This window comes from Dipodomys ordii, unplaced genomic scaffold (genome assembly GCF_000151885.1).
Source record: "Dipodomys ordii isolate 6190 unplaced genomic scaffold, Dord_2.0 Scaffold98, whole genome shotgun sequence".
In the NCBI taxonomy this organism is placed as follows: Eukaryota; Metazoa; Chordata; class Mammalia; order Rodentia; family Heteromyidae; genus Dipodomys; species Dipodomys ordii.
Window position 1 is genome coordinate 3,552,595 of NW_012267314.1, and position 27,893 is coordinate 3,580,487.

Consider the following 27,893-nt stretch of genomic DNA (forward strand, 5'->3'; position numbering starts at 1 on the left):
TCAGTTACAGACATCTGTCCTGAATTTCAAGTAATTTGTCTTTATTAAGACCACTTTTTGATAACTTGTCCTTATTTTTAATTTGAATTCAATAGTATAGTTTGTAGCTAACTGTAAAAGGATTATAAAACTGCCCAAATAGTTATTTAAGTCTTTTATGGGAGGGGAGGAGTTACTTAGGTTTAAACTAAGGACTTTTCACTTGCTAAGCTAGTACTCTACCATTTGAACCATACCTCCAGCCCTGCTTTTCACTAGTTACTTTAGATATGGAATCTACTGAACTTTTCTGCCCATACTTGCCCCAAACTGTGATTCTTCATATCTCAACTTCTGAATAGGTAGGATTATCGGCATGAGCCACAAGCACTAAGCTTTTCTTCGTTCTTTTTTTAAAATTATTCTTTTCATGATAAATTAAATATAATGGTTCCTGAAAACTTAGGAAAAAAGGAAGGTGAAGGGTTACTTTATTGTCATAAGTGGGCACAAATCATACTGTCTCATGCACTAAATTCAAACAAAGTTACTGTGCAGATTCTTGGGGGGGGATATAGTGCTCTGTGTATGCAAATGAATTTTACAGAAGATAAAGAATAGTATTTGAGCTCCATTAGAATGAAAAAAATGTTTTGTCTTTTGCAGCTTTCTGTATTTTTAAAATGATCTGTCTTCACATTCAACACTTAACAACCTAAAGGAGCAATCACTAGCTTTTAATTCAGTACTAGAAAGTCATAGAAAGCAAGAGGAAATTGCTGTACAATTGTATTTTTACTCAGTTTTAACCTTTGCCATTACGCTGTGAGTGATGAATTACCTTGTATTTTTTTAAAGTCTTAATTAGATATCAGTCTGGTCAGACATACTTGAGTTTTGCTATTTCCTGGTAATCATGTGTGGTGTTTTTTTTTCTGTTGTTTAAAAGACGATGGTATGCTTCATTTGCATAGTACTTTAAATACCTCTGCATCCATTACCCAATAGAAATCTTCCAATGATGTTACTGTGGATAGAAAACATAGGCCTCCTCCCATGAGTAAACAGAATCAGAAGGTTCAGAGGCCTTTTGCAAAGTAATTTTAGGATAGCCAAAAATAAAACATAATCCCCACGTCTCTGCCATAGTTGTGGCCTCCTTTAGAGTGTGAACGTCACATGCTGACACGCGTGTGTGACCACCCACTTTGAGAACTTTGTCCAACTATCAAAACTCCTTACGTGATACTTCCTTTTATGTGCACAGCAAATAAAGCGAGAGCTGCTGGAGTCCCAGCACAGAGTAGCCTCACTGCAAGACATGTCTCGCCAACTCCTGGTGAATGCTGAAGGTGCAGACTGTCTGGAAGCCAAAGAAAAAGTCCATGTTATTGGAAACCGGCTCAAACTCCTCTTGAAGGAGGTCAGTCATCATATCAAGGACCTGGAGAAGGTCCTGGACATGTCAAGCAGTCAGCAGGTATGCCCTCTTCAGGCTTCAGAGAATCACATTCTTACAAGAGGTCAAAGTACAGCGTGTCCACCCATGATGGATTGTCCACTGTAGCACATGTCAGGATGGGGAATCTCCTCCCAGCTACTGTGCTTCCAAATCCTTCCTCAGAACACAAAAGCAAACTTATATAATACATATATTATATTATAGTACAACACTGCCTTGGATTCTATTAATTACAAAAGATCTAGCTCCTATCAGTACACTACTCTTACCACAACTACCCACGTGACATTTGGTTTCACCCTGCTTATTTAAGACTTTACACATGACTAGTTAGCCATGATGGAACAAACCAACCGTTGCGTTTAAGTTTTGAAGTCTACACCTATAAATCTCAAATCTCCTCATGCATGTATTAGTAACTCATTCACAGATAATGGTCCTCTGCTCCTTTGTCTTCCCATTGTCCTTGACTATTGTGATGTATGTACACGGTTAGATTTCCAGCACTCATGCTCTGAATAGCAGCCAAGACAGAGGTAATCCAATTTCTCTGATTCTGTAAGCTAGACTCCTGGAAGATAGTCATTTGTCCCTGAGTTAAATGAATGGAATTCTAGCTGGCTTAAATGATCTGTAGCTGTCAAAACAGACTCCTTTGCCTCCCAAGAGGTATCAATCCATGTACATCTATGTCCCAAACTAATAATGCTACAATAATTCCACTATGGTTGTATTTTTCAGAAGGACCAAACTTACAGCCAGGAAATCCCAGTACACTGGAAGAATGAGCTCTCTGTGTAGTGTCTGGTTGCCTTTCTCCCGAGGAGTGGTCTCATATGTATGGTGGAGATACAGGAATGGATAGGGCTGGTGTAGGCAATGTGTTGTGCATAGGGAGGCCCCATGGCTTTGGGTCGTGGAGTTGTTAAAGGACTCTTTCTCTTGTAGGATTTGTCTTCCTGGTCTTCCGCTGATGAGCTGGACACATCAGGTTCTGTGAGTCCCACGTCAGGAAGAAGCACCCCAAACAGACAGAAATCGGTAACTCTGCACTGGTCCTTGTCAGCTAGTCCATGGGTCGGGGGAAGTGGGAAACACAGGGGAATGGCAGCATTTGTGCACACCGCAGGGTCCACAGGCTTGAAGAAAGAGTCCCTAAGCAGGAGAGGGTTGTCCCCAGTGTAGAACTGCTTCCCCAGCCCCACGACAGGCCCTTCCACCACATGCTCAGGAATGGAAAACAGCTATTTTGTTTATCCAAAGATTTGGGGCTCAATGTGTGGCTGGCATGCAGGAAGAAAAGTTACTTTTTTTGCTCCCATGGCCATTTCTAGAATGCACACATGGTGCACGTGGGTCCCTTTGGTGGCTCCTTCCATCCAACCACCACCACCACCATACCCACCTATCAAAGGTAGGCTGCCACATGCGAAAGGCCTCAGCTGTGAACATCTAATGAGTCCACTGAATGGATGAGTGGATGTCTTACTGATTCTCAAGCACAGAGGCTTCAGAACAGTGGCCTTTGAAGGGTTTGGGTGTCTGTACTAACCCTAAAAATGTGGCAGCTATCCAGCTGACCCCCACAAAGCCCGTGGTGGGTCTGCCTCACAGAACGCAGGGAGAGAAGGCAAACTTGGCCCCTGCTCCCCTCTATACCTTGACTTCTCTGTGTAATTAAAAGCTTGTTTTCGTTTTGTTCCTTCATTTTTAGTTTTTGGTCTAGCTTTATGATTATATGCATTCCATTTCCCCCTTAGTTTTTAGAAGTAATGATTTCATTTGTACTTTTTTGTTTAAATACACTTACGTTCTATGCTGATAAATGTATTATCCTTCTTAGGACTGTTTTATTTTTACTACATTCACTAGTTTCCTATAGATCCTAGTTTAAGAATGTGAAGGAATACTGGCTTTTCAATTCAAATTTTAGCCTTGATTTTTCTTGGATACTGTAATTTGTTGGGCTTCATTACTACCCAAAATTGCATCATATTACTACCCAAAATTAATGTTTTTATCTTCTAAAAGGTGAAACAAATGATGAAAAGTATCTTTGAAATATGTAGTAGGTGTTGGGTGCTGATGACTTATGCTTGTAATCCTAACTACTCAAAAGGCTGAGTTCTGAAACTCAAGGATCAAAGCCAGTCTGGGCAGGAAAGCCCATGAGGTTCTTATCAACAATCAACCATCAAAAAAGCTGGAAGCAGAGGTGTGGCTCAAGTGATAGAACATCAGCCTTCAGCCAAAGACCTAAAGGATTCAAGCCTTGAGTTCAAGCCCCAACCTCAGCACAGAAAGAAAGAAGAGAGAATGAGAGAAAGAAAGAGAGGGAGGGGGAAAGGAAAGGAAAGAAAAGGAAAGGGAAAGGAAAGGGGAAAGGGAAGGAAAGGGAAGGGAAGGGAAGGGAAGGGAAGGAAAAAGACAGACAGAGAGAAAGAAGGGAAGAAAGGAAGGAAGGAAGGAAGGGAGAGGAAGGAAGGAAGGGAGAGGAAAGAAGGAAGGAAGGAAGGGAGAGAAAGGAAGGAAGGGAGAGGAAGGAAGGAAGGAAGGAAGGAAGGAGAGAGGGAAATGAAGGAAAGAAAGAAAGAAAGAAAAGAGAGGGAGGGAGGAAGAAGGGAAGGAATATGCAATAGAGCAGAGCCTAGTGAATTTTGTCTGGTATTAGCAGATGTGCAGAGATATTTAGGTAGCACTGTCAATTGTGTTTCTGACACGAAAAAGTATCCCTCAGAACCACCATTTATGTTTATTTTATGACTAATAATTTAAACATGAATTCATATCACTTCTTCAGTTGAAGAAAAGCCAGTTTCCTTGGTCTGTGGGTACTGATCATTTCGTTTAATTTGTTTTTTTCTTTGCCGCACTTTTAGTTATCTTCATCAGTAGCTTGTCTTTATTTGCCTGGACTGAACACTCTTCTTTCTTTACCCCTGTTCATTGCAAACAGCCACGAGGCAAATGTAGTCTCTCCCAGCCTGGACCCTCTGTCAGCAGTCCAAATAGCAGGTACCTTATTCTCCTGGTTTCCACACTGTTCTAGAGCCTCAAGAGGATGATGAAAATGGCTCATGACTTAGGGAGGCCTGTCTCTGGTCTGCCTCAGGACTGTTGAGAAATTACTCATTTCCACCCACATCCTTTCTGAGTAAATCGGAAGGACTATTCTCAATGGAAATCACAATAAATCTGAGCATAGCATATTTGGATTTCATCGAACTTTTGTGAACTATACCAAACCTTTCCATCAAAGGGCATTCTCTGTGTCCATTGTTTAAATCAGTGAGGATTCAATCGCCATTGATTCATGACAGATTTTTATCATCCTCTTCTTTTCTAGATTTTACAATAAGACAGGTAATCAATCAGTGAATTATTACTATTCACAGAACCCACAAATCTGCATAAAATATACTAATATCCCCAGCTTTTTTTATTTTTATCTCCCTGTTTTATCCAGATTGTGGGTTTTGGATTCTCAAAATGGCTAAGTCCTGATTTGGTGTACTTCATTGAACATTGACAGGCCCCTCTCTCTCTTCCGCTTGTCCTAAAACTCCCCTCTTGCCTGCACACTCAGCCACTTACCTTCCTTGCATTGGCAAGCTCTCTCACTCTGGATCCCCGATCAGCCGGTGTCCTGCCCAGTAACCACCTAGAGCTGAGCCCCAGCCACCCCTCTGCTCCAGTCTGGCCTCCCTGAGCCCTCACTTCTGCAGTTAGTAGTGCTTTGCCTTCTTTGTTGTTGGTGTGATGTCTGTGCTCCTTTGCCCTTCCACCAATCAGTTCGTGTTTCCCCAGAATTTTTTTTTTAAATGAAGACACTGTCTTTGAAGCTAGTTATTTTCATTCCAGTCCCCAGAAGTTCTCCATGAAAATATTTGTCCCACTGGAACCTTATCACAGTGAGCAGGAATTTAATTCCTGGAAGGAGGGTGAGGATGGAGAAATGTAAAACTGTAAACAACTCCTGAGTAATAGTTTTAGTTTCCCAGCTGTGTGCCGAAGGGCCTGGCTGGTGTAAGTGGTCATTCCCTCTCAGCAGAAGTAAGGCAGAATGTATTTGGATATGCTTTCTGGTTTGAAGCTTCCTTTTACTACGGTTATTCTTTTGCTTTGCTTTGCTTTTTTTCCTTTTTTGGTTTGAAGAGAATGTTGTGGGGGCTTCTTTATCCCTAGCAAAACAGCAATAATGAGAAAAACTCCCAGAGAATTTTGACTGTAATGGTGACATCTGTGGGTATTCTGATACCCTCTTTGCTCCATATAAGAAAAGAATAAACAACAACAACACACAACATTTGTTACAGCTAGAGCGTTGTATGGTATCATCCCTCTTTTTTTTTTTCCCAAATTGCTGGTGGACCATGACCCCAAAATGGAGACTATCTCCATAGTGGGGCTTTGGTTGCTACAAATGATTGCCATGAGAACAAGAGTGCTTAGATTCTTCTGCGATATGGACGGCAGTTACCTCTGCTTCCCAACTATCCAATCCATCTGCTCCCACAGCTGTCCCAGCTAGCCACAGAGATCTTCTCCCAAAGCCAAGGGAAGGCTGGGTCAGCCACCTTCTCACCGCAACCTCTGCCAGGCTCCTTTCAGCTCTGCTCTGCCCAGCACTGTTGATTAACATCTTTCTGAGCTTTCAGCACCAAGTTCACTGGGCTACGCAGGAGGGGATGGAATACCAATAGTCTGTACTTCGGTGGCAGACTAAATCAAAACACCTTGGCAGACGGGTTGAACAGTCTTGGGCCTTGTAACTCCTTGGCACCTCTCATTGGGTGCACCCATCCCTGACAATAACATGCAGAGCCCATGGTGGGGGCGGTAGGGAGGGGCAGGGGTGGAGGAAGTTCGCCCACTTCCTGCGCTGTCGCCGTGTTCCTTTGCAGAGAGACTTCGGGTACCTCGTGTTTGATCTTGCACTGGTCCAGCAAATTTGAAAGGTCACTGCAGTACAACAGTTCTTTGGGAGATCTGCAGTGAGAATCTCTTCAGGCACACTGCTTTCTTCTGAGGAGAGACAGACAGCATTGGCAAGGCCTAGGTATTCATTTGCAGGGAATAGTTACATGGATTTTGTTGTTGTTGTTGTTTAGAGGCAGATATTAATATGGATAGCCTGTTAGCTGTTTCAGATTGATTCATGAAAGTGATTCCATATCCTGATTTAATGTTATTAATATTTTAATATAGATTGAGAATGGTAGTCACTGAACACCTATTCTGTCTAGACTGTAGACCTACAACATTAAGACATAATGGCTCCTTTCATGTATCAGAATACAGACCAATTATAGTGACTTTCCCAGAACTTCCCCAAATTATGAGAAGTTAGAAAATAAAATTTGTGCATAAGTCATAATAACTCTTACTATTCAAGTTTTCTATTTGAGATTGAGACAGAAGGGTGCAATGCTTCTGACAATCCAGACATTACACTTTTTCTCCATCTAACTTAAAACATTCTAACCCTATCACCAAGAGTTCTTCAGTGCTGTGACTGAGTTAGACTTGACAAATGGGAAGATTTCACTCCTATTTCCCTCAAGAGAAAGGAGTCATTGCTCTGTAGTATGGTTACAGTGAATGATGACTTCATTGCTAAAGCTTAGGATTGTAAAACGCAGAACTACCCTGGAGTCTGTTGGCCTTTGGCACCTTCTGCATGGAAAATAAAGACAGAATGAGAATGGCAATGCTAGGGCTAAAGTCCTGATAGGGAAGGGAAAAGACCTCGTTTTTTAATTTGTTAAAAGTAGGCAAAGTTATCTAAGCAAGTTATCTAAGCAAAGTATCTAAGCAAGTTAGAGGTATGGGGGGGTGCATGTACATTAAGGACTCCTATAAATACATTCCGATCCTTATAGAATTTATTTCCAGATCCTTTCGGTCAGGCTCTTCTCAGAGGTCTGTTTGGTCAAAACTTATTCAAAGAATCTGATGATAAAGCAAGCCTCCCTAGAAGGAAGGCTGCCCAACCCTGCCCCGAAGTCAGGGAGAACTCTAGTTGGCTTTTCCTTTGAGAAGACATTCCCAGCATGTCTGGAGAAGGAGTCAGACGATTTGAGAGATTTGTCACATCCCTTTAAACATAATCATTGAACCTGAATTCCTTGGGAAAGCAGGCTGGATCCAGTCACTCCTAGAGACATGAGTTAGCCTACTCATGGCACATTGTACAGGTAATAGTGATAAATTTCTAACATTTATTTAGTGCTTACTCTGTTTCAAGCACTATGCTAAGTACTTGTGTACCTTCCTTCCCCCACTGAGACTTTGCAGAAGGCCATAGACAAGGACTTGGTGTATAAGAAGTGTGAAAACCTAGCTCACCTGACTACACTCTAGTGCATTACCTACGCTACCCCACTGAGGGACTGTTCGTGGAAAGCTCAGACAGGTACACAGGCTGCCTAAGGGCGCGGAGGACTAGCTGGATATGTGGTTTCAATAAGAAAAGACTGGGGTACTATAGACTCTAAAAACTTCCCTCCTGAGCCTCATATCACTAGGGAAAACAGTAGACCATAGAAAGCCGAAAAATGTCTATGCACAAATTCACGCATCCTACTGTCGATGCTGATGAGCCAGGAGCGAAATGAATCGAAAATTTCTATTCACTGAACTTTACATGACATGCGCACAGAATTAACTCATTGTTTTCCCTTGATTATGTAGAACTTTTTAAGCACACAGCGTGAGATGGCATTCAGATGTGTCCTGTCTCTGTTATAGGCACTTTCTTTGGTGTGTGTGGTAGGTGGTGCTGTTAGGCCCCGCTTCTTTCCCACCTTACCATTTTCCTTGCCTCAAAACAAAATGTATATTTTGGAACAATGACAAAACAATTCTTGGGCAGTTATTCAGAAATGTGAAGGCTAGGAATGGCCCCAAATAAATATTTGCTGTAGAGAATAAGCAATTACCTCCACTGATTCTCTTGAGTAAGTTTACACTTCACTTTTCCTGTATAAACACAGTATACACTGTCCTTCACCCATTTAGTAAGACCAATGGAGAATTACCAGTGTCTAGATAATTTTTTTAGTTGTTTTCATTCTCTCCCTGTTGAATTTCCCAAGATTCTTGAAACTTAGATGATTTAAACTCAATAAATACATACCCTTTTACTCTGAGAGAATTAACCTACCAGTCCTAAAATGTCTGAAACATGGTCACCCTGAAGAACAGGTAAATTTGGGCATGTTGAAACTCCAGTAGTTGGCCCTGAGAGGTGAGCGTTTTTCTCAGTAGGTAGATGAGACATCTCAGTGGACTGTGGACAGTTGCTAAGTACTGTGTGTCCCTGTCTCAACCCATTGCATCTTGCATCTCCCTAGGTTAGCATTCTTTAATATTAAAAGCCACACAGCAATTAAATGTTAGGAAAGAATTCTCTGATGTTGTTAAATGTGCCATGTCCTTCAAACGGCCCTAGAACATGTGAGCGTAGGATCTGGAAATGACGACCTTTTGAGTGTTTCACAGGAATGAACAGTCAATGCACCACTCCCATGTTGATCTTGATCATTGACCTAATTACAAAAAACAAAAAATAATAAGCTAATAATTGACAGAAAAGCATGATCCCTCTGTGTTGGGTTGTAATATCAATATGTGTCAATCTGCCCACCACTATGAGCCTTTGAAACAAACCACTGAATCATGAACTATCAAACAGGAAATTTTTTTTAATATATTAAGGCTTCTGTCTTCTTTTTCAAATAAGAAAACTAAAGGCCAGAGAGACTAAGGGACTTCCTTGTAATTATATAACCACCCAAACACAAAATACTCTTATGTCACTACAATGATTGGGTGGTCAGAAGCTTTATGACTAGAGACATGGATAATAAATACCAAGAAAGCAGTTCTAAATAGGGTACAAATATTCTCTTTTTTGCTTCAATATGTGAGATGCGTGTGACATAAATGACCCGTAGGATAGGACTCGCATTTGTGTCACCAAACCAAAGATCATAGCATAGTCAAAAGTGTGGCAAACAGATTTTGGTGAATTCTTGTGAGATCTCTTTGGTTTGTGAAATTTGTGAAATTTAGCTAGCTATAGAGGCCAGATTCTGGGAGTGGAGTTCTAGGGTTGAAACCTGAATTCTGACACTCAATAGCTATGCCATCTGAAGCCTGCTACTGAGTCCCCTTCCCTAGACTATAAATGAAGCTAATAAGCCTACCCTGGTTGACTGTTAGGAGGATTAAGTGAGAGAACCCAAGATAAAGGCTCAGAGTGTTGCCTAGCAATTTGAAGAATAACTGTTAACTCTCCTTAGCTACTTATCTACAACATTAGGAAATAGATTACTTGCCGTAGCCCTGTCTCAACATGATATTTTATAATTAGATAACTTGAGAAGTTTCTATTTCTCTTCATCTATCAATAAGGCATATGGATGACATTTTTCTTTATGCCTTACTATATCTCTACAAAATACACATTTTTTTTCATTCTGCTTCATTAGGAATAATTCTCTGGGCTTGGCATAGGGCACTTAAGCAATTTGACCACTAGATGGTGATTGAATTCTTGTGGCCTCTCAGTTGGGAGCTTGTTTACACTGAAAAATTAGTACAACTCATAAATCATATAAAACATGGAACAGAGAAGTTGAGAAACCATCTAGTCTAATTTGAAGAGGTCAGCAAAGGAGTTGGTACACAGAGGCAAGAGTTGTTTAAGGATACATAACCCCTAGAATGCAACCTCAGAAAGAAACAAGGGTCTAAGTCAGACCAAGAAGTTGTTGGTTTTGTTGTTGTTAGTTTTCTCATTACCCTACAAGAAAGACAGTGCAGTTCAGGGATGCTAGAGTCTCTCTTCTTTCTTCAATAGTTTAATAACAAAGTTTTGAGTAGCCCTCACTACCCACTCCCCTTTAAGGGGACTAAATGTTTTTTTTCATTTGAAGTAGTACTTAAATGCCATCCCTTTTGCCCCATTGATAATCAGGTAATCTGTCTTCAAGAATTAATAGTTAATAGGGCACTACAGATTTCTTATGATCGAGACCTACAGAGTTAGCAAGATGGTTTTATCTCTTCATAGTTTTCCATCTACCTGTCAGTGGATGTCACTTTCCCCTAATGATGCTAAACCATTAAGGACTGCATGCTAGCTGTATGAGAATGTGTCTTCTTGACATATTTATTCTTTGCAACCATGCAAAGCTGTGCAAGTGTGGATGTATACCAATGACGTTTCTGCCTTCACCTTTTCCTCTAGTAAACAAACAAACAAAAAAAAGAAGCTCCTTTCCAGAGAAAATAGTAGCACACAATTCAGAGAGGCTGCTTCCCCACTCAGTATTCATTTTTGAATGCTGAAATGGATGCTCAGTCTCCAGTGCACAGTTGTAAAGGATGATCAAAATAAGAAGGTGTAGAACATTGACCTTCAAAATGACAATCTGTCCCCTCCAAAAAAAACGGTGGCAGGTTTTCAAAGCCACAGAATGAGTGACAAGATCAGCCTAGAATCCATCCTTCAACAGCAGTGCTCTGTAGAGAACTCCCTTACGAGTCCTTCGTGAAGCTTGAAAACTACTATTGTGAGGGTCAGATACTGGTCCAGTGCAAGATTCAACCATGGTATCCTCCATTGTCTTAATTGACAAGACATATACATGTATATGGATGGATGGATGGATACAGTCAGTGCATTTTCCAACAACCTCTTTAGTAGTGGGATAATAACCAATCACACTATGGAAAGCTGGCATCTCATTCCCAAACTTGGGCTGTGTTTTGCACGGCCCCTTGCCTTCCAAGATGGCACTGATGCCCCAAAGCAGTATCCATGCAGTATTTGAATTACTTGAGTTTGTTTTGTCTTTTATGTTGATTCTACTCTCAGGTCCACAAAAGGTGGCTCCGATTCCTCCCTTTCTGAGCCTCCGCCGGCGAGGTCGGGTCGAGCTTTCCTGTTCCGAGTGCTCCGGGCGGCTCTCCCTCTTCAGCTGCTCCTGCTGCTCCTCATCGGCCTTGCCTGCCTGGTACCCATGTCAGAGGAAGACTACAGTTGTGCGCTCTCCAATAACTTTGCCCGATCATTCCACCCCATGCTCAGATACACAAATGGTCCTCCTCCACTCTGAACCAAGCAGACGCCGTCTGCAGAAGAGCTGGGAACAGGAGGAAAGCCCAGAGCAATCCCAGACTGTCAGACAGGACCTTGATCTTGGCAGAAGTCCTCGGTGTGGCAGCTTCCTCTCTCCTGTACAACCAATGTGTACAAATCATGGCTTTGGAAGTGGTGATAAACAGTGACAGGAAGAGAACAGAGAGAAGGCCTGGTACTTGGAGTTTGAGCACTAAACAGACTAAGGACATCCGAAGTTGCCTGGACTCATGAATTCTGGGCCTCCGGCTCATTTGATGCATAGCCAAGGACTTCAGTGGACCATCTGGGCAGCCCTCCCGTGATGCTGCTGCCCCAAGCCACACACCACGTCTGTATTGTACAATCTACCAGCCGGCAAGTGCTTGGCAGATTCTAGAACCTTGTAACAGGATTTTTAAGAACTTACATGGCAGCTTCCTTTCTCCCTGTTTTCCTTTGGGGTGTGATGTTCTAACCTTTGCTTTAGACGCACAAGCTGTAAATCTAAAAGGCACTTTTTTTTTAAGGTATAAAGAGAAAACCTAGATGTAATCAATAAGATCACTGAAGGCTTTATGTGAAAAAAAGAGTTGAATGTTATAGTATAAAAAATATTTATGTATGTACAGTTTGCTAAAGCCAAGTTTTGTTTGTATTGATTTCTTTGCATTTATTACAGATACTATAAAATACTGTGTCTCTTCCTTTTTCTTTCCCCTACAAAAATGACTCTGAAGGTCTGTGTTAAGCATGGGCATACATTCTTATCACATTAAATTTTCCAAAGACTGAGTGGCAGAGTGGGAGAGAAAAGAAGTTGTTCGGTGAGTTGACACACCGTAGCCATGGGACATGGTTTCCCCAGATGCTAGCTCGGCCATTTAAACAAGATGAGACCAGGTCCCTGCCCACAGCCCTCACAATTTTGAGGGCCTGACTATGGAGGAAGAGGCCTGGGGTCTTAACAGGAGCATCCCCTCCCTCCCATTGCCAGTCACCTGGCGACAGGTGTGTGGTGGTGGGGGCGTTAATGTTCATGGCGGGGATGCACCTTTTAGAGTATATGGAGTGGCAAAGAACACATTAGGGGATACTGAAGTGGCTTCAGGGGAAGTGGGTACAGAGAACAATGTCCCACGTGAGGGGGGTGGGAGGGGACACGGAAGGCCACGGGCAGGGACCACCAAGGAACTAGAGAGAGTGGGAAGGGACACAAGCAAACAGGAAAGGTTAGCTAGAGAGGACAAAGAGACAATCCACAAAGCAAAGATGGAAAAATAGAAACAAATGTAGTGAAGTCATTAAAAACCCAGGGGAAGAATGAAAAGGTTTCAGGAACACAGTCTGTGAATAGGACAATAGATTTTTCCAGAAGGTGGGCCTGCGGCAACAACTCTTGTGGTGTGTGAGAAGTGAGAAAAGAAGTCTTTGAAAGGTTTCCAGCGGGAAGTCAGCAATCCAGGGCTGAGATTTACTGTCGGAAAGACAGGTTGGGGTAGACTGATTCATAGTCTGTAACTTGGGGCCAAATATTAAGAAATTACAACTACTCAATTTTATTGGCAAGTCATATAAAAGATCATAAAGCAAGGAACAATGGGATACGATGATTGATGGAAGCTGCTCCCAGCTGGAGAGGCGGAGCCTTCCAGCACAGTTTGATGGCTGTCTTTTCTGCTCGGTGCCCACTGGTTTCCCCCCCCACACACACATCATCACCCCAATAGCCACAGGGAACTGTACAGCAGTTAAAATAATGTCACAGTGTATGCCAAGTAGGTCCAGCCACGTCTAGGAAAGCGGCAGTGTCCAGAGCCCACTGGGGGGGGGGGGACAGGAACTACTTCAAACACCCTTAATCAGGTCCCAGCTAGGCCCTCACAACTTCTGCCTAATTACTCATTCCAAGCAGTCCTCTGCAGAGCTTTGACCTGCATAAGACTCCCATCCATCATCTAAAACTCGAGGTGCAGGAACATTGAGGAAACCAGACAGGAATCCAATAGAAGTAAGATCAAGCTTAGGGCCGGAAAGGAAGATGACCCCTGCTAGACAAAACTCTGCAAAACTTTACAGAAAAGTCTGTGAGAATCTTATCTCCAGTAAACTATTTGGAAAAATCTGGAAGTGGCTCAAGTAGTAGAGCGCTAGCTTTGAGCACAAAGAGGTTCAGGGACAGCACCTAGGCTTTGAGGTCAAGCCCCAAGACTGGCAAAAAAAAAAAAACCACAAAGATTTTTAGATGTACTGGGCAAGGATGGTTCGTTCACTCACTTGGAGGTGGTGTTCTACTTAGTCACGTGACATGATGTACTAAGGAGGATGTTGGGTGATAAGAGGAAGCGTCACTCACTGGTCATTGTGATTTCAGATTTAGTAACACATTGTAATAACACTGGCTGACTGTCATGTCGACAGCAGTCCAAAGATTAAGAAAATGAAAAGTAGTGGCATTTGTTCTTCCAGTCACCTCTCCTTCCCCAGAAATCTGCAGGAAAGCTGATATTGGAGGACGCCCTTCCTTCATTGCGTAAGGGAACCAGGATGAAGAGAAGGTACTTCTTGAAGTCTTGGTAGAGTGATCCTCTGACGCTGGTCAGCAAGTTGAGAATGGCTGATGGAAAACACAGCAATACACAAGCTGAACCACAAGGGACATAAGGAAGCCAGGTGGGAGTCCAGCGTCCAGCGTAAGCTTTTGAAAACTGAAGGTCACAGAAAAATCAATTGACCTTACAAATCGTCGTACCTGTTCCTGAAGACCAGCACCTATATGTCACGGAACTTGAAGCCACAATAATACAAGGACAAAGTCCCTTGTGTACGTGTGTACTATGCCATGAGTGACAATTTTGTCTGATGCCATCGGTCGTCCTGAAGAGATCCAAAGCCTCCCTGCGGGTGTCTACTTCCAAAGCTCTGTAGGATGCCAAGCTTTAGTGTTGCTGGAGACATTTGTTGTTGTTTGGGGGATTTGAACTCAGGGCACTTACTCTGATTGCTTGCTTGGCTGGTGCTCTAAAACTTGGGCTATGCCTCCAGCCCAGCTTTTTGTTAGTTATTTTCAAGATGGAGTTTTGCTGACTTTTCTGCCAGGAGTGGCTTCAAACATCCAATCTTTCAGTATACCTGGCATTACAGATAGGGCCCAATGGTGCCAGGCTGCCAGATATTCTTGATAGGGTTGGTGGGTTCAGAAGGTAGAGCCACCAAGCCTCTGCCAGTACCTGGCAAGCCAATTCCAGTCTTAAACTACAATTTTTTTTAATGGTAAGAACACAGCCGCCCCCATTGGTAAGTGCCCAATCCACACCTTCCGGCGGATATACACATGGATGGAGGGTGGCAGGAAGGGGAGTGGCCAGGAGTTTTCTCAAGGTGCTTCCTGATTGGCAGAGATGGTGTCAGGTCCCGGCTTACAGGCCATAGCCTGCCGTGGACTGTCCCACTCACAAGCCCTTCAGCTCTCTTCCAGTGGCCACAAGGCCACAAGAGGGCTCGCAAGTTCCCAGCCATCCACCATGACTCAGTATCAGCTGGATGGAAGGGTGTCTCTATGAATCTGGATGCTAGATTAGAACTCTACCTTGAGCTGCTGAAATATCTGTCCCTTGCTGCTTTAATGATGACAGTACATACATTTATAAGTGCAGAGGTATGTCAGTCAATAATAAAAAGTATTGTCCAAATGTGTATTCTAGTTATTGATACTAGTACTAGTATATTGTTCATTGGTTACTTTAGTATAGGTTTTAATACCTCCTAAGACAAGCCCTATTTCTCCTTGTCCATGTAACCATTTTGAAAAAAAAAATGAACTCCTTAAATTACAAAAGATTTTTTGTTGTTATTGACACCAGAGCTTGAACTCAGGGCCTTCACATTCACTGGACTTGCTTGCTCATACCTGGTGCTCTACCACTTGAGGCATGCTTCCAGCCTGGATTTTTGCTGATTAAAGATGGAGTTTCTGTCTGACTTTTCTGCATGGACTGACTTCGTACTGGGATCCTCCACATTTTATTCACCTAAGTAGTTAGGGCAAGAGACATTAGTCACCAGTGCCCAGTAGAGTCTCTGATTTATAAAGAAAAGCTCAGTTACTTCTCTATTGATCATCTTCAAATTTTACTCTCTTTCATATGCCTTCTGATTTAAATTTTTACTGTCTTCTATGCTTTTTGATATTTCTCATTCACACACAATACACATGCCTTTAAAAGAAAGTAGGAGGGGGCTATTTTGTGTGTGTGCTTGCCAATTCAGGGATTTGAACTCAGGGCCTGAGTGCTGTCCCTGAGCATGTTTGCTCAAGGCTAGCACTCTACCACTTGAGCTACAGCTCTATTTCTAATCTTTGTGTATGTGTGTGTAGGGGGTGGGAGACGGGAGGTAGTTGTGGTTGGAGATAAAAGTCTTATGGACTTTCCTGCCCAAGGTGGCTTAAACTGTGATCCTTAGATCTCAGCCTCTTGAGTAGCTAGAATTACAGCTATGAGCCACCGGCACCTGGGGGGAAAATGGGCTATTTTCACGACCATTTAACTTTTTAACAATATTACGACATGTTAGTATTTATGCATCCATCTCCATGATGATTGGATACCTCAGTATCTTTTCTCTCTTTTGGAAAGTAAATTATATTTATTGGGCAGGGTTGAGTCTTGCCATGTGCCCTGGGTAGATGCATGTAGGATTCTAGCAATGCTTATTTACTGAAGCACACAGCATGGCAGTCACCTCTGGGTCGCTTAGGATGTCACAAGAACCGATGACGTCTACTTATGTAGAAGCTATCACTAGTACAATACAATTGTATTGTTGAACATCACATCGCTGAACTTCCCTTTTGATCCATTCCTCCATTCCTCCCCTCCTCCACCAGTTATTTTTCTACTCCTGCATATTGTCACCACAGGAAAGGATTGAAAGGATATTGAGCTCATTGAAACCAATCAGCATGATTTTGCATCAGTTGTTTTCTTCTAACTGTTTCCTATTTAATAAAGCTACACTCACACTCTTGCATGGATGTATAGGCCTTTGTTCAACGCTGTTTTCCTTTTCTAAGATGCATTAGTCGAGGTGCACCCACTGTTCAATGGAGAAGATGTTCCCAATGCATGGTTTCTTTCTTTAGCACTTTTACATGTGTGCCACCATTATCTCCCTGAACAAGCTGTGAGGAGCTCAGGGCTCTCCATGGTGGAGGTGTTCCTCATGACTTCCTGAAGTCTAGACAATCATCTCCTATGATAGAATCATTCCCAACGTTTGCACGTCCAAATTGTGCAGATTTTAATCTTTCAAGGAACTTTAAAAAATTGATGAGGGCACACCTCAACCCTGGTCATTGGAGATTAGAATTTCAAATTACTTTGTCATTTTCCAGAAGAACAGACAATTGTTCCCAAACCAAACAAGAGAAAGACACAGAGGCCTCCTTTGATTTTAATTTTTTAAGCAATGTGCTGATCAGAAGGGAGAGAGTTGAGTACACTGTGGTCCATACTTAACATTTCCTATCATACAATTATTTCTGAATGGGATCATTCTACATGCATTGATGAAAGAAGATGCTTGGTATATATCCTTAAATTTAAAATACAAGGTATAGAAGACTTTATACAATATGATCTCACTTTTGTAAAAAGAACACCAGAGAGATAAGTAGATATAAATTGATAGATGATAGATATAGATAAATAGATGACAGATACAGATAGTTTGTAGGTGGTAGATAGAAATTAATGACAGATAGATAGATAATAAAGATAATAATGTCTAGAAGGAAGTTTGGAAAAATAGATGGGATACTAAGCTTGATCCTGTGACAAATCATACTGGGAGAATGTAAACGATTTTATTAAGTTTGACAGGGTGTAAGATTATGTTTTTAGGTGCAGACCATTTAAAGAACCTCAATGAAAGCTCTTGACCAAAAGAGGGGTGGGAGGTGGAGAAGGAGACTCAGTCAGGGGCCACTACTGGCAGGAGGGGGTTGGCTTAAACAAGGAAGGTGAAAGAGGAAGAATATGATTGAGAATAGATTGTTTGCAACTATGAAAAGAGAATAAAACCTGTTGAAATTTTGGGGGGCAAGGTGAGAAGAATGGGAGGGAAAATGATAGGGTGTGATTGATTTGAATACATTGTAATTATATATGAATATGTAACAGTGGAGTCCGCTTCTTGTAAAAGTTGTGTAAGCCAATAAAAAACCAAATCTATCTTAAGAACCCATATCAGAGAGAAAAAAAAAGTGTCTTCCATTTCAGAAAGGAAAAGAAGTGCCTTTGTTAACGCCTATGTAAACAGTTTGCTAGACTACAAAAATGGTCCAATTGAACACTTCTAGAGGCAATCACAGGTGCCCACATTCGGGGCGGGTCTACCCTCAGAAGTCTGCTGCCTGACAAGTCAATCATTTGTCTCTGCACACACCTCAGAGACACTCCCAGAAGGGCACTGGTACCTCTCAGGTAATTAAGTGGCAATCAAGATAATCATCTCACATATAATCATGCTTTTTGGAAAGAGAAAAAAAGAAGGAAGGAAAGAGGGAGGGAAGGGGGGAGGAGAAGAAAGAAAAAGAAGGAAAAAGAGAAAGGAAGAAAGAAGAAGGAAGGAAGGAAAGAAAAAAGGAAGGAAGGAAGGAAGGAGGAAGCAACAGAGGAGAACAGGAAGTGTGTGACAGCAGCAGAGGCTAACCCATGAGAACCTTGCTCACTTAGAGTTCAGGATCCTTCAGTTGCTGTTTTACCCAAGCTCCTCAACTCTCCATAAACCTGCTCAATGCTTTTCTTTTTATGTTTTTTTTGGTGAGAGACCAGAACCAGGTACCTGATGCTTTTGCTCATTGGCTAGAGCTCAATCACCTGAGCCATGTCTCTAATCCCTGCTTAATGCTTTTCAGCGTACAGCAGAAAACAGCCCTAATCTGAAAAGCTGAAGCCTTAAAGCCCTCCAAAACCCAAACCTTTTTTTGTGCATTTCTTGGCTTAGGGATGTTCAGTTGCGACATTGAGGCACATAGACAAATCATCTGAAAATCTCCATCTGAAACACTTTGTGGATGGCCAGGTGTTATGAGTTAGCGAATCCTTGATTCTCCTGTGTGATCCATTCTAGAAGCTTCATGTTGGCACGCTCAGTCCTTCCCTTTCCTTAAAGGACATGCTTCCCGTGTGACGGATGAGCCTCAGAACCCGGCCGCACCCCTGGTGTCTCAGCAGGAAGAGCGTGACGCCTACCCGGCCACTCTAGAGGCAGTGACATGCCCTGGTGGCTGCCTGTATTCCCATGACCCTCCCACCTCCCCTCGGCCTGTGGTCTGCAGCCCTGAGGATTAAAACATGTTCTTTCTGGTAATAAATGTGGAAACACTCCGAAATCTTTACAGCTTCAACTCCTTTCCTCCTGGGGTGAACTCGAAGGCTCAATCTGCCCAATAAAAATGTTTACCAACGTGCAGCACCTTCCTCTAGCCGCTCCCACAGTTACTGCCTTCTCAGAGACAAGGCCGCTGATGATGGGGTATGGGGGTGCGGAGAGGTCCGGTGTCAGCCAGCTGTACACGATCCCCCAACCCTTCCCAAGATGCTAACTGGCAAACGATCAAGCATCAGCCACTAGCGAGCGCTTGCTCTGCTCCCCTGCTGACCGAGCTACTCAGATCACCCCACCTCCCTTCATAGCACTCTGTCTAATGTTTGCCCATGTGCTGCTTTCCTCCTAGTTTTCTTTCCTCATCTCATCAGGATGAACACGTTAATCAGCACCATATGGAAGGCCAGTGTCTCAGCCGCAGCCGTGGTCCTGTCCCCAGCCAAGAAATAGGAGGAGATGGGCTCTAGGTGTGGCCTGAGTAGCAGCCGATTCTGAACTAGGCCTTGCTGCTGACAGTGCCATCATCCGTCCCAGGCTTCGACTTGGCCAGTCATTGGCCAGAATGCATGCTTTTTCTGGGGTACCGATGCAGAGGGGCCTTTTCTAGCAGGAGGCAAGGATGGGCAAGTGCCTTGTGGACCCCAGTAAACAAGGGCCGAGGGGCCCACCAAGTGCCAGGGATGGTGGTAGCAGCAGGGCTGCTCAAACTCTCCTATTCAAAGACCGTCCACCAGCTGGGAAAGGACTACCTTCTCCAACCACTGTCCCCGTGGGTGCCCTCCAGGAATGAGCCTGCGCAGCAAGCTGTCCAGGTAGATGACTCTGTTGGCTCTCTCTTTCTGGTGTGGTTTGGACCAGGTCTGGGTATGACTCACAAGGGATTTGCATTCCGAAAGCCTGTTCCTCCTGTGGTGAAGCAGTGCAAGCTTTAAGGGTGGGGCTTAGTGCAAGGCAATTAGGTCATTGGGGGGGGGTGTTGCCCTTGTAAGTGGTGAATGTATTTCTCATCCAAGTTGGTTCTTTTGAGGGAAAGTTGTTGGGCCAGAATGGAACTGGCTTCTCCCTGTTGTCTGGCTTTCCTTCTCCCCTGAGACCCCACTCACGCCGCTATTGTGAAGCCATCTGCCCTGCTGTTACCATGTGGTTTGGAAATCTCCTTTCTTTATGAGCTACCTAGCCTCATGTATTGTGCTATAGCCATGTATATACACACCTGTGTAAAATTCTATCATGTATATGTACCATGTTTTTTCAGATCCACTTGTCTATTGTGGAGCACCTAAGCTGTTTCCATATCTCAGCTATTGTGAATAGTGCAGCAATGAACATGGTTGTGCAGGTATCTTTATTGTATCCTGGTTCATGATGTTCAGAGAGCTATAATATAGCAAAAAGAAGATCAGAATCACTGCAGATATCTCCACAAAAACAAGGAGCACCTGGAATGGTATAACTCAAGTCATGAAGATCTACAACCATCAACCCAAACTGGCATACCCAGCAATGCTATCATTCACAATGGACAGTGAAACTAAAATCTTCCATGACAAAGATTAAAGGAATCCATGAACACTATGAGCATTATAAAGAATAATAAAGGGAAGTAAGCTATTTGAAAAAAACAAAGTCAAGGAAACACATTAGACAACAATCACTAGAAGACTAGTTTAGTAAGCATAAGAAAAGAAAAGAAAAAAATACAGGAAATCAAGAAAATGGCAGGAGACATGACATATCTCTCCACAGTAACCCTAAACATTAATGGACTCGAAGTCCAACAGCAGATTGGATGAAAAACCAAGATCCATCCATCAGTTGTCTATAAGAGACCCATCTCACAAAAGAAGGGATGGAAAAAGATCTTTCATGCAAATGCATTCTGCAAAGAGGTGGGCATGGCCATATTGGCATTTCAACAAATCGATTTTTCATTAAAATCAGTACCAAGAGACAAGAAAGATCATTACATATTAATAAAGAGGATGAACCATGACGAGGAAATCACAGTGGTCAATATTTATGCTCTGGACAATGGAGTACCTAAAAACCTTAAACCAAGACTTCTGGACTTACAGAACATGATAGACTCTAACACAGTAATAGTGGGAGATCTTAATATTCCACTCCTGCCAAAGGACAGGTCACTTCATTTTTATGTGCATATTTTTGATGCAGTTACTTGGGCTTGAACTCAAGGCATTATGTTCTCAAAGTTGGCACTCTACCACTTGAGCCACACTTCTATTTCTGGCATTTTGCTGGTTCATTGGAGATAGGAGTCTCACAGACATTTCTTGCCAGGCTGGCTTCAAGCCTTGATCCTCAGACTTCAGCATCCTGAGTCGCTAGAATCACAGGCAAAAGCCTAGCTTCATTTTCATAAGATCAGTAATAAGTGATCGGCAAGAAGTAGAATGGAAAACAGACAATTCAAACCCTTTGTCTTTAGTTTACTTCTTTATTTGAACATCAAATAGGTTGAGAAAAAAATGGTTTACAGATGCTTAAGCATCCTGCTGGATTCTTTTTCAAGGTGCAAAAGAGGTTTACAAGTGTGTTTCATTAAACAAAGCAAAGCTACGACAAAAACAGGATCACATCAGTAATTGTGTGAATGCATCAGCAGGCGAGTGTATTCGTCCATCAAACACAATGGGGCATTTCAGCCTTTTCCCATAAAACAAGAGCTCTACACTGAAGAGTATGTAGTGCACACAAAGCATTGTGGATAAGCAGTGAGAAGACAGAAACTGGCATAATGTCACTTATTAATTCAAGTCTCTATGACCAATGACCTCTCTGCAAACACAAAGGGGTCCATGTCTTAGGCACCTGTTCATGGGACTGTATGTTATTTCCAGGGTGCACAGCTCTGTACACACATATACATACACATACACACACACACACACACACGTGCGCGCACTCACTCACACACGCACACACACTGAAGATGGGGTTGGATCATGGCAGCATTTACGTATTTAAAAAGTTCAGGCACATTTGGATGCAAAAAAAGAAAAGAATAGAAATTTTTCTTGTGTCTCTGAAAGACAGTGCAAAAATCAAATGCTGTACTAGAGGCAGCAATTACTTTAGCAAACAATTTAAAGTGATTTCAAAAGGGACCACAATTTGATTTCAGTGGAAAGGAAAGACAGCTAGAAAACAGCAGAATCGCACAGACGAGAAGGTGGGGTATCTGGGACCACAGTTCAGCTCACTTGTCTGAGAGGGAGTTCCTTCTCAAGGGGTGACGCTGGGAGGTTTACAGCCCAATCTGGATCAACCTCCCAAGACTTGCACCAAAAAAGGATCGTGGTTTCCTTCTGAGCTACTGCATGACTCCGTTTGCCTTTCACAGAGCCGCTGTCCCCACACAGACCTGCCTGTGAATCTCAGACATCACGACCGGCTGGTGAGAGTTCCCAGTATCCACAGCCTGTCTCCAGGTTGGAAAGTTATTCAAGGAAGGGATTTGCAATTGGCCTCCTTGGGGAGTAAAGGTACTCTAAGCCAACAGTCTAAATCAAAGGCCATTTCAAAGTGCGAACACCTTAATAGGATTAAAAGTAAATCATCAGAAAGTCATTTATTTGTTCAGCCCCCACAAGGCCTGGAATAGGGCATGGGGAAACATTTGCAATCATGGACATCTCTCAGTGATTGCACTTCCTTCAGGATGGATGAGATTTTGTGGCTGATACCAATAGGGTCTTCTCTTGGGGTGTCTCACTCATTGCTGTAAGATAGCATCGCAGAATCATGACAGCAAGCTCGGAGATGGCTGAAAGACACTTGACCTCTCGTTATTCTTTGGATTTAGCTGCTGATGCCGTACTCTGCCCACAAACTCAAGCAGCCATATTGAAAATGACTAGTTAGTTTCAGATTACAGGGCAGAAACAGAAGAGCGGCCCCCAGCATCCCCTCCGGGAGTCAGAGGACTGTCAATGCTCTTAGTCTCTTGTTTTCCCCATTCAAATTCCCAAGACCTTTTCCTTTCCCTACCCTGCACCTGCAGGTAGTTCAATACCTTTCAGACCTTAAATTTCTTCAAAGTGGGAAGAAAGCACAATTTCTCCACATGTCCCCTCTGCCCTGCACCAACATCAGCTGGGAAATGTCAGCCACTCGTTATTGGCACTTCAAATAAGAATTAAAAAGAGACTTCCAAAGTTGCTTGAAACTCAAGGGCTCACAGTTCAACCATCCAATGTTCTCTGCCCATTTCAAATGTAGTAGTATCTCAACAAGAATACAAACACAGTAGATGAATCATGTAAAAATCTTCTACCACATAACTGTTTGGATTTAGCTGGTATTACATCATCTATAGTCCTAGAGGTTTTTTTGTGTTTTATTTTGTTTTTATTTTTTTAAAGAAAAATCTCAGTATAAACATTAAAAAGAACCCACTGACCCATTAGCTACTGTCCAAAAATATTACTACTGATATTTTGGTAAAAGCAAAATTAGCTGCCCTGAATAATTCTCCTTTTCAGGCATAATCTCTGCTACATTAAGATTGTCTGTCAATCGATATCCAACAATAGGCATGTGGATTAGTGCTAGTTTGTCTACTGTGGATACAAAAGTTAATATGAAATGTGATCTTCATTGAAATGAATAATCACCAGGCTTTAGGCATCAATAACTAACTGCATACATTACAAGGTAGCTTGAAAAGTATACAAAAAAAAAAAACAACTCAACATTTTCCCTTGGTTTTTGCAATGTCAACCCAGTCAAAATTAAATCCAGTACAGAATTATTACATTCAATTGTCCGATAAACAAGCAATTCAATTTCAAAATATATATATATTATACTATATAAGGTACTTTTTAAAACAAACAACAAAAGAATTGTGTTCTTAAAACATATTCTTCATGAGGATACAGAAAATTGCCCCCCAAATTTAGATGTACATGCATGGAGAAAAAAATAAAAAGAGAAAGCTTCACTTATTTGGGGGCCCCAGTATTCTAGTTCATTGGCTGCCACTTAGTGGAACTCACCGCTCCAAACAGGATGTATCGATGCATCTAGAAGCCTAGCCACTCACTAGCGCTGCGATCTAACTCGGCTAGAAGCCTGGCCCTTTCCCTGGGCTGCCATCTACTATGTGGCCTCTCGGCAGTGTTGCAACTGTAGTCTATGAAGTCAGGGAAGATCAAAGTTTCATTTGGGTTCAGAAAATGAAACCACCCAGAATTGTACTAGAAAAGCAAAGGCCCAGGGAAAACGGCCCTGTGGCTAAGGAAAGCTTTTCTTTTTTCATTTTTTGTGGGGTGGCTGTTGTGAAAAGGATTCTTGTGGCCCAGTTTTGGTCTCATTCTCTTGGGTTATGCAGTTTAAGGGCAGAAGGAGTAGAAGTCGGGGCGGGGGGGCGGTGGTGGTGGAGAACTTCCCAAGGCCAAACCAGCTTATTTTTAGAGGAGCACTGACCAGCCCCCAGGGTCCCAGGCCAACTGTTTCCTATCATCAGGGCCACATGGTAAATGAAGGGGAGGCAGACCACCGGCTGCTTGCAGGGCAAGCCCTCTGTGCATTGTGCTGCCTGGGGTGTGCACCCCTGGGAAACTGCAGCCTGGTTTGATCCAGTTTCTCCCCTACTTTCCTTCTTGTTCTCTAGCAGCCCACAATGGATCACACCCAGTTACTAGTTAACCCCGCTTCCCAAGCCTAAAATCAAAACAACAATAACAACAGAAAGCATCACTAAGGTGCTCCTCGCTCAATCGAAACTGCCCTTCATCCCTCTATGTGAGAAAAATGCAGTGTGAAGTCATAGCTGGGCGAGCCACGTAGGGCGCCCTCTGGTGGTGAATGCCAAAGCCCCGCTGGAATAGGTCCAGAAGCTGTTTTTGACTGCCAAGTCCTTGGGAGCTAAAAAGGCTTTCTTTTATAAAAATAATAGCCAAAAAAATGTTTTTTTTTAAGAGACTGGTTTGTATGCCTTAACTGAAATCAACTTGCTGTTTCCTGCAGGTCTGTGGAAAGCCAGGCTGACCTGGAACCCTGTGCTCTGGAAAACCAGCAGTAGGTTTCAGCAAGGTAAGAAGGTGCAATGCATTAAGCCGACATAGTCTTGAGAATAAGGGGATCTTCCTTCCCTGTGTGCATCTTGTATTCCTATGGGGAGAAATGAATCGGGGTTCACCAAGCATGCTGCTACACCCAAGCCATTTAGTGAAAACGATCGAGGTGTCCCTTAATCGTTTTCACAAGTGACAGGTTACCATAGGAATACAACATGCCCATGAGGAAGCCTGGAGCTAGCTTTCTTCCTCCATGGTGTCAATTAAAGGAGCCATTCAATTCTGTCCTGAGGCTTAGTTTGGAGCCATTACAAAGTGCTTATTGGAGGTGAAATGTCTACTCTCCAGGTGTGGGTCTCAACTAGTAAACTTCAGTCCACAGACATCTCACAGGCTGAGTTCAGTCATGAAGCGCACTACAAGAATCCTCATTCTTAATCATGTAGCAAAGAGGGGGAGAGAGCTGTTACCAAAGAGTTAGCCCTGGAATCCCTTTGGCTGTTCCCAACAGAAGACATGTCACTAAGAACTGAGCAAGCAAATGAATGGCCACTCATACTAGAAAGCCACGGGTGGCAGATGCATGCCGGAGTGTATGCAGGAGACAGAATTTCTGTGAAAGTGATGCATGACGTGGGTAAAATGCGACAGGGATTCTCAGAACCTGGGGAGGGGGCTCCCAGGAGTTCTCACATGGTGTTGGAGAAACTCTCTGCCTCCTGGGAGATGTAGTATGTTTGCAAGGAGTGTGCAGAAGCAGAGCCGTTGGCGGTCAGCTGGCTCTGCATGGGCTCCTCCGGGGCCACCCCCTGGCGGCTGGCAGGGGCGTGCAGTCGGTGGGCATCCAGCATCTCCAGGAGCAGATCGTACAGGGGCACCACGTTCTTGCACTTCATGCTGTACAAATGCTCCATGCCTTTGTTACTGGCGGAGGGGAGGACACAGAGAAGACCACGTTAGAGCCTGGCTGTGCTCCCAAGACTTGTGACATTCCTAGCAAGGGGAGGTTAGAGAAGGTCCCGAGACCCTGGTCACCCAAGCCTTCTTTCTACTGAAAGATTGCCCGGAGGATGGCATCTGCAGAAGGTCAAGGGTCTTCAGAGCCCCAGTCTGGGATGCATCTCCAGGCAGCTTCAATTCCCCTCCCTCAAGGGCAGGCCACACTCACAGACACACCCTCCCCACCCCAGCCATTCCTAGCCTGGCTTCCTTCCTTCCACAGCCTGGCTTTCAGCCCTGTTCCTTGACACCATCCTTACAGCTAAGTCGAGAACCTGCCACTTACAGCCAATCAGGAGTCAGCATTCTGCATTCTGGGGGAGGGGGAGGGGAATGCAGGTAGGTACTGGAGCTTGAACTCAGGATCTGAGTGATTTCCTTTAGCCTCATCACTAAAGGCTGGCTCATTGGAGATAAGAATCTCACAGACTTTCCTGCCTAGGCTAGATTTGAACCTCCAGCCTCAGATCTCAGGCTCCTGAGTAGCTAGGGTCACAGGTGTGAACCACCAGCACCCAGCTTGCTTCAGGAGTGAGCTATCTAAAATGGGTAATGCAGTTTAAGAAATTCCCTTGCTTAAACTCCCCAATGACTTCCTGTCAAATCCAGAATAAACATTTCTGTCCCAATCATCCAGCGTCCAAATGACCCATTCTGTCTCCCTTCACAGACGGGTCCTGCCCTTCATTCTCTGTGAACTCTGTAGACTGCACTGGGTTCTGCTCTGCCCCTTAAAGGAACAAAGATCCTTCTAGAATTAGGAGGGGGCATTCCTTGGGTGTTTCCTCTTCCTGTATGCATGTCCCCCAAGTCTTCAAAAGTGAACTCCCCAGCCGTCTCTCCTCTCTGTGGCCCTGGCCCAGCTCTCTCCATTTTAGCCACCCCCTTTCACATCAGCCTGGTTGTGCTCTCTCTCTCTCATACTCACTCTATGTGTTAAGGTGTTATTCTTCTCAACCCCACACACCGTGCAAGTTCCAAGAGGGACAGGGGTCAGGGGTCAGCCCAACCTGCCCTCTACCACAGCCTAGAACTGTAAATGCTACCTAAAACTTGGTAGAGGAGGGGAGTGTAGGCAGGTGCCATTTCCTCTTTTCCCCCCTAGAAACCCACTCTGCCCTTTACCAGTCGCAACTCTTCTCTGCCCCACATACTGCAGAGGGAAAAGAGCGAGGATGACAGCTCTGAGCTCACTTGAAAGTGCTTTTGAAAAGAAATACAGCCCGGCATTGACAGCTCACGCCTGTGATCCTAGCTACTCAGGAGGCTGAGACGTGAGGATCCTGGTTTGAAGCCAGCCTGGGCAGGAAAGTCCCTGAAACTCTTAGGTCCAATTAACTAGTAAAAAGCTGGAAATAGAGCTGTCATTCAAGTCTTGGGCAGAGGGATAGCATCTAGATTTTGAGTTCAAGCACCACAAGAAAAAGAGAAGAAAACAAAAGAAATATGGATTATGAAGAGGCAGAACTGACTATGTCCTAACACTGTATCTTCACATTGTGGTTGGGGAAGGGTTAGCCCAGGCTGGAGTCCTGACATGGAATTCAGCATCGGAGCCGTCCAGGCCTGCGACCCAACCTAAAGGACACGTCTAAGCATGATGTTGTTTGTGTTACCCATTTTCAATTTAAACGCTGTTAAAAGTGAATGCCCCCCAGATCTGCCATGGTCCCCTTCCTCCAATAACGTAATGCATCACATTTCCAGGGGGATGAAGGCTGGAATTAAATTCTTGGAGAAACACCATATGGCAGAGGCCAAATTCGACAAAACAGAGTTCTGTGTTTTACGCTGAGATAACGAGGCACCAAAATATTTTGTAGATATGCATGTGTAAGAGGAGGGTGGAGGGGTGGGGAGGACGGAGATGGGGGGGTGGGGGCCAGAT

The 27,893-nt window shown here is 43.5% G+C and overlaps 2 protein-coding genes across 4 annotated transcripts in view; one reads left to right on the forward strand and one right to left on the reverse strand.

The window, feature by feature from the left end:
• Syne1 (spectrin repeat containing, nuclear envelope 1) overlaps nucleotides 1-11,702 on the forward strand; it is a 388,103-nt gene extending 376,401 nt beyond the window's left edge. For both annotated transcript variants that reach the window (XM_013026970.1, XM_013026971.1), the window contains 4 exons: nucleotides 1,247-1,459; nucleotides 2,390-2,482; nucleotides 4,398-4,456; nucleotides 11,328-11,702. In XM_013026970.1, coding sequence (XP_012882424.1) covers nucleotides 1,247-1,459; nucleotides 2,390-2,482; nucleotides 4,398-4,456; nucleotides 11,328-11,568 — 606 coding nt within the window. In that variant the 3' untranslated portion in view covers nucleotides 11,569-11,702. The remainder of the gene's footprint in view (nucleotides 1-1,246; nucleotides 1,460-2,389; nucleotides 2,483-4,397; nucleotides 4,457-11,327) is intronic.
• A 12,740-nt stretch (nucleotides 11,703-24,442) lies between these two features.
• Nucleotides 24,443-27,893, reverse strand: part of Esr1 (estrogen receptor 1) — a 239,358-nt gene continuing 235,907 nt past the window's right edge. For both annotated transcript variants that reach the window (XM_013027016.1, XM_013027017.1), the window contains exon 8: nucleotides 24,443-25,930. In XM_013027016.1, coding sequence (XP_012882470.1) covers nucleotides 25,696-25,930 — 235 coding nt within the window. In that variant the 3' untranslated portion in view covers nucleotides 24,443-25,695. The remainder of the gene's footprint in view (nucleotides 25,931-27,893) is intronic.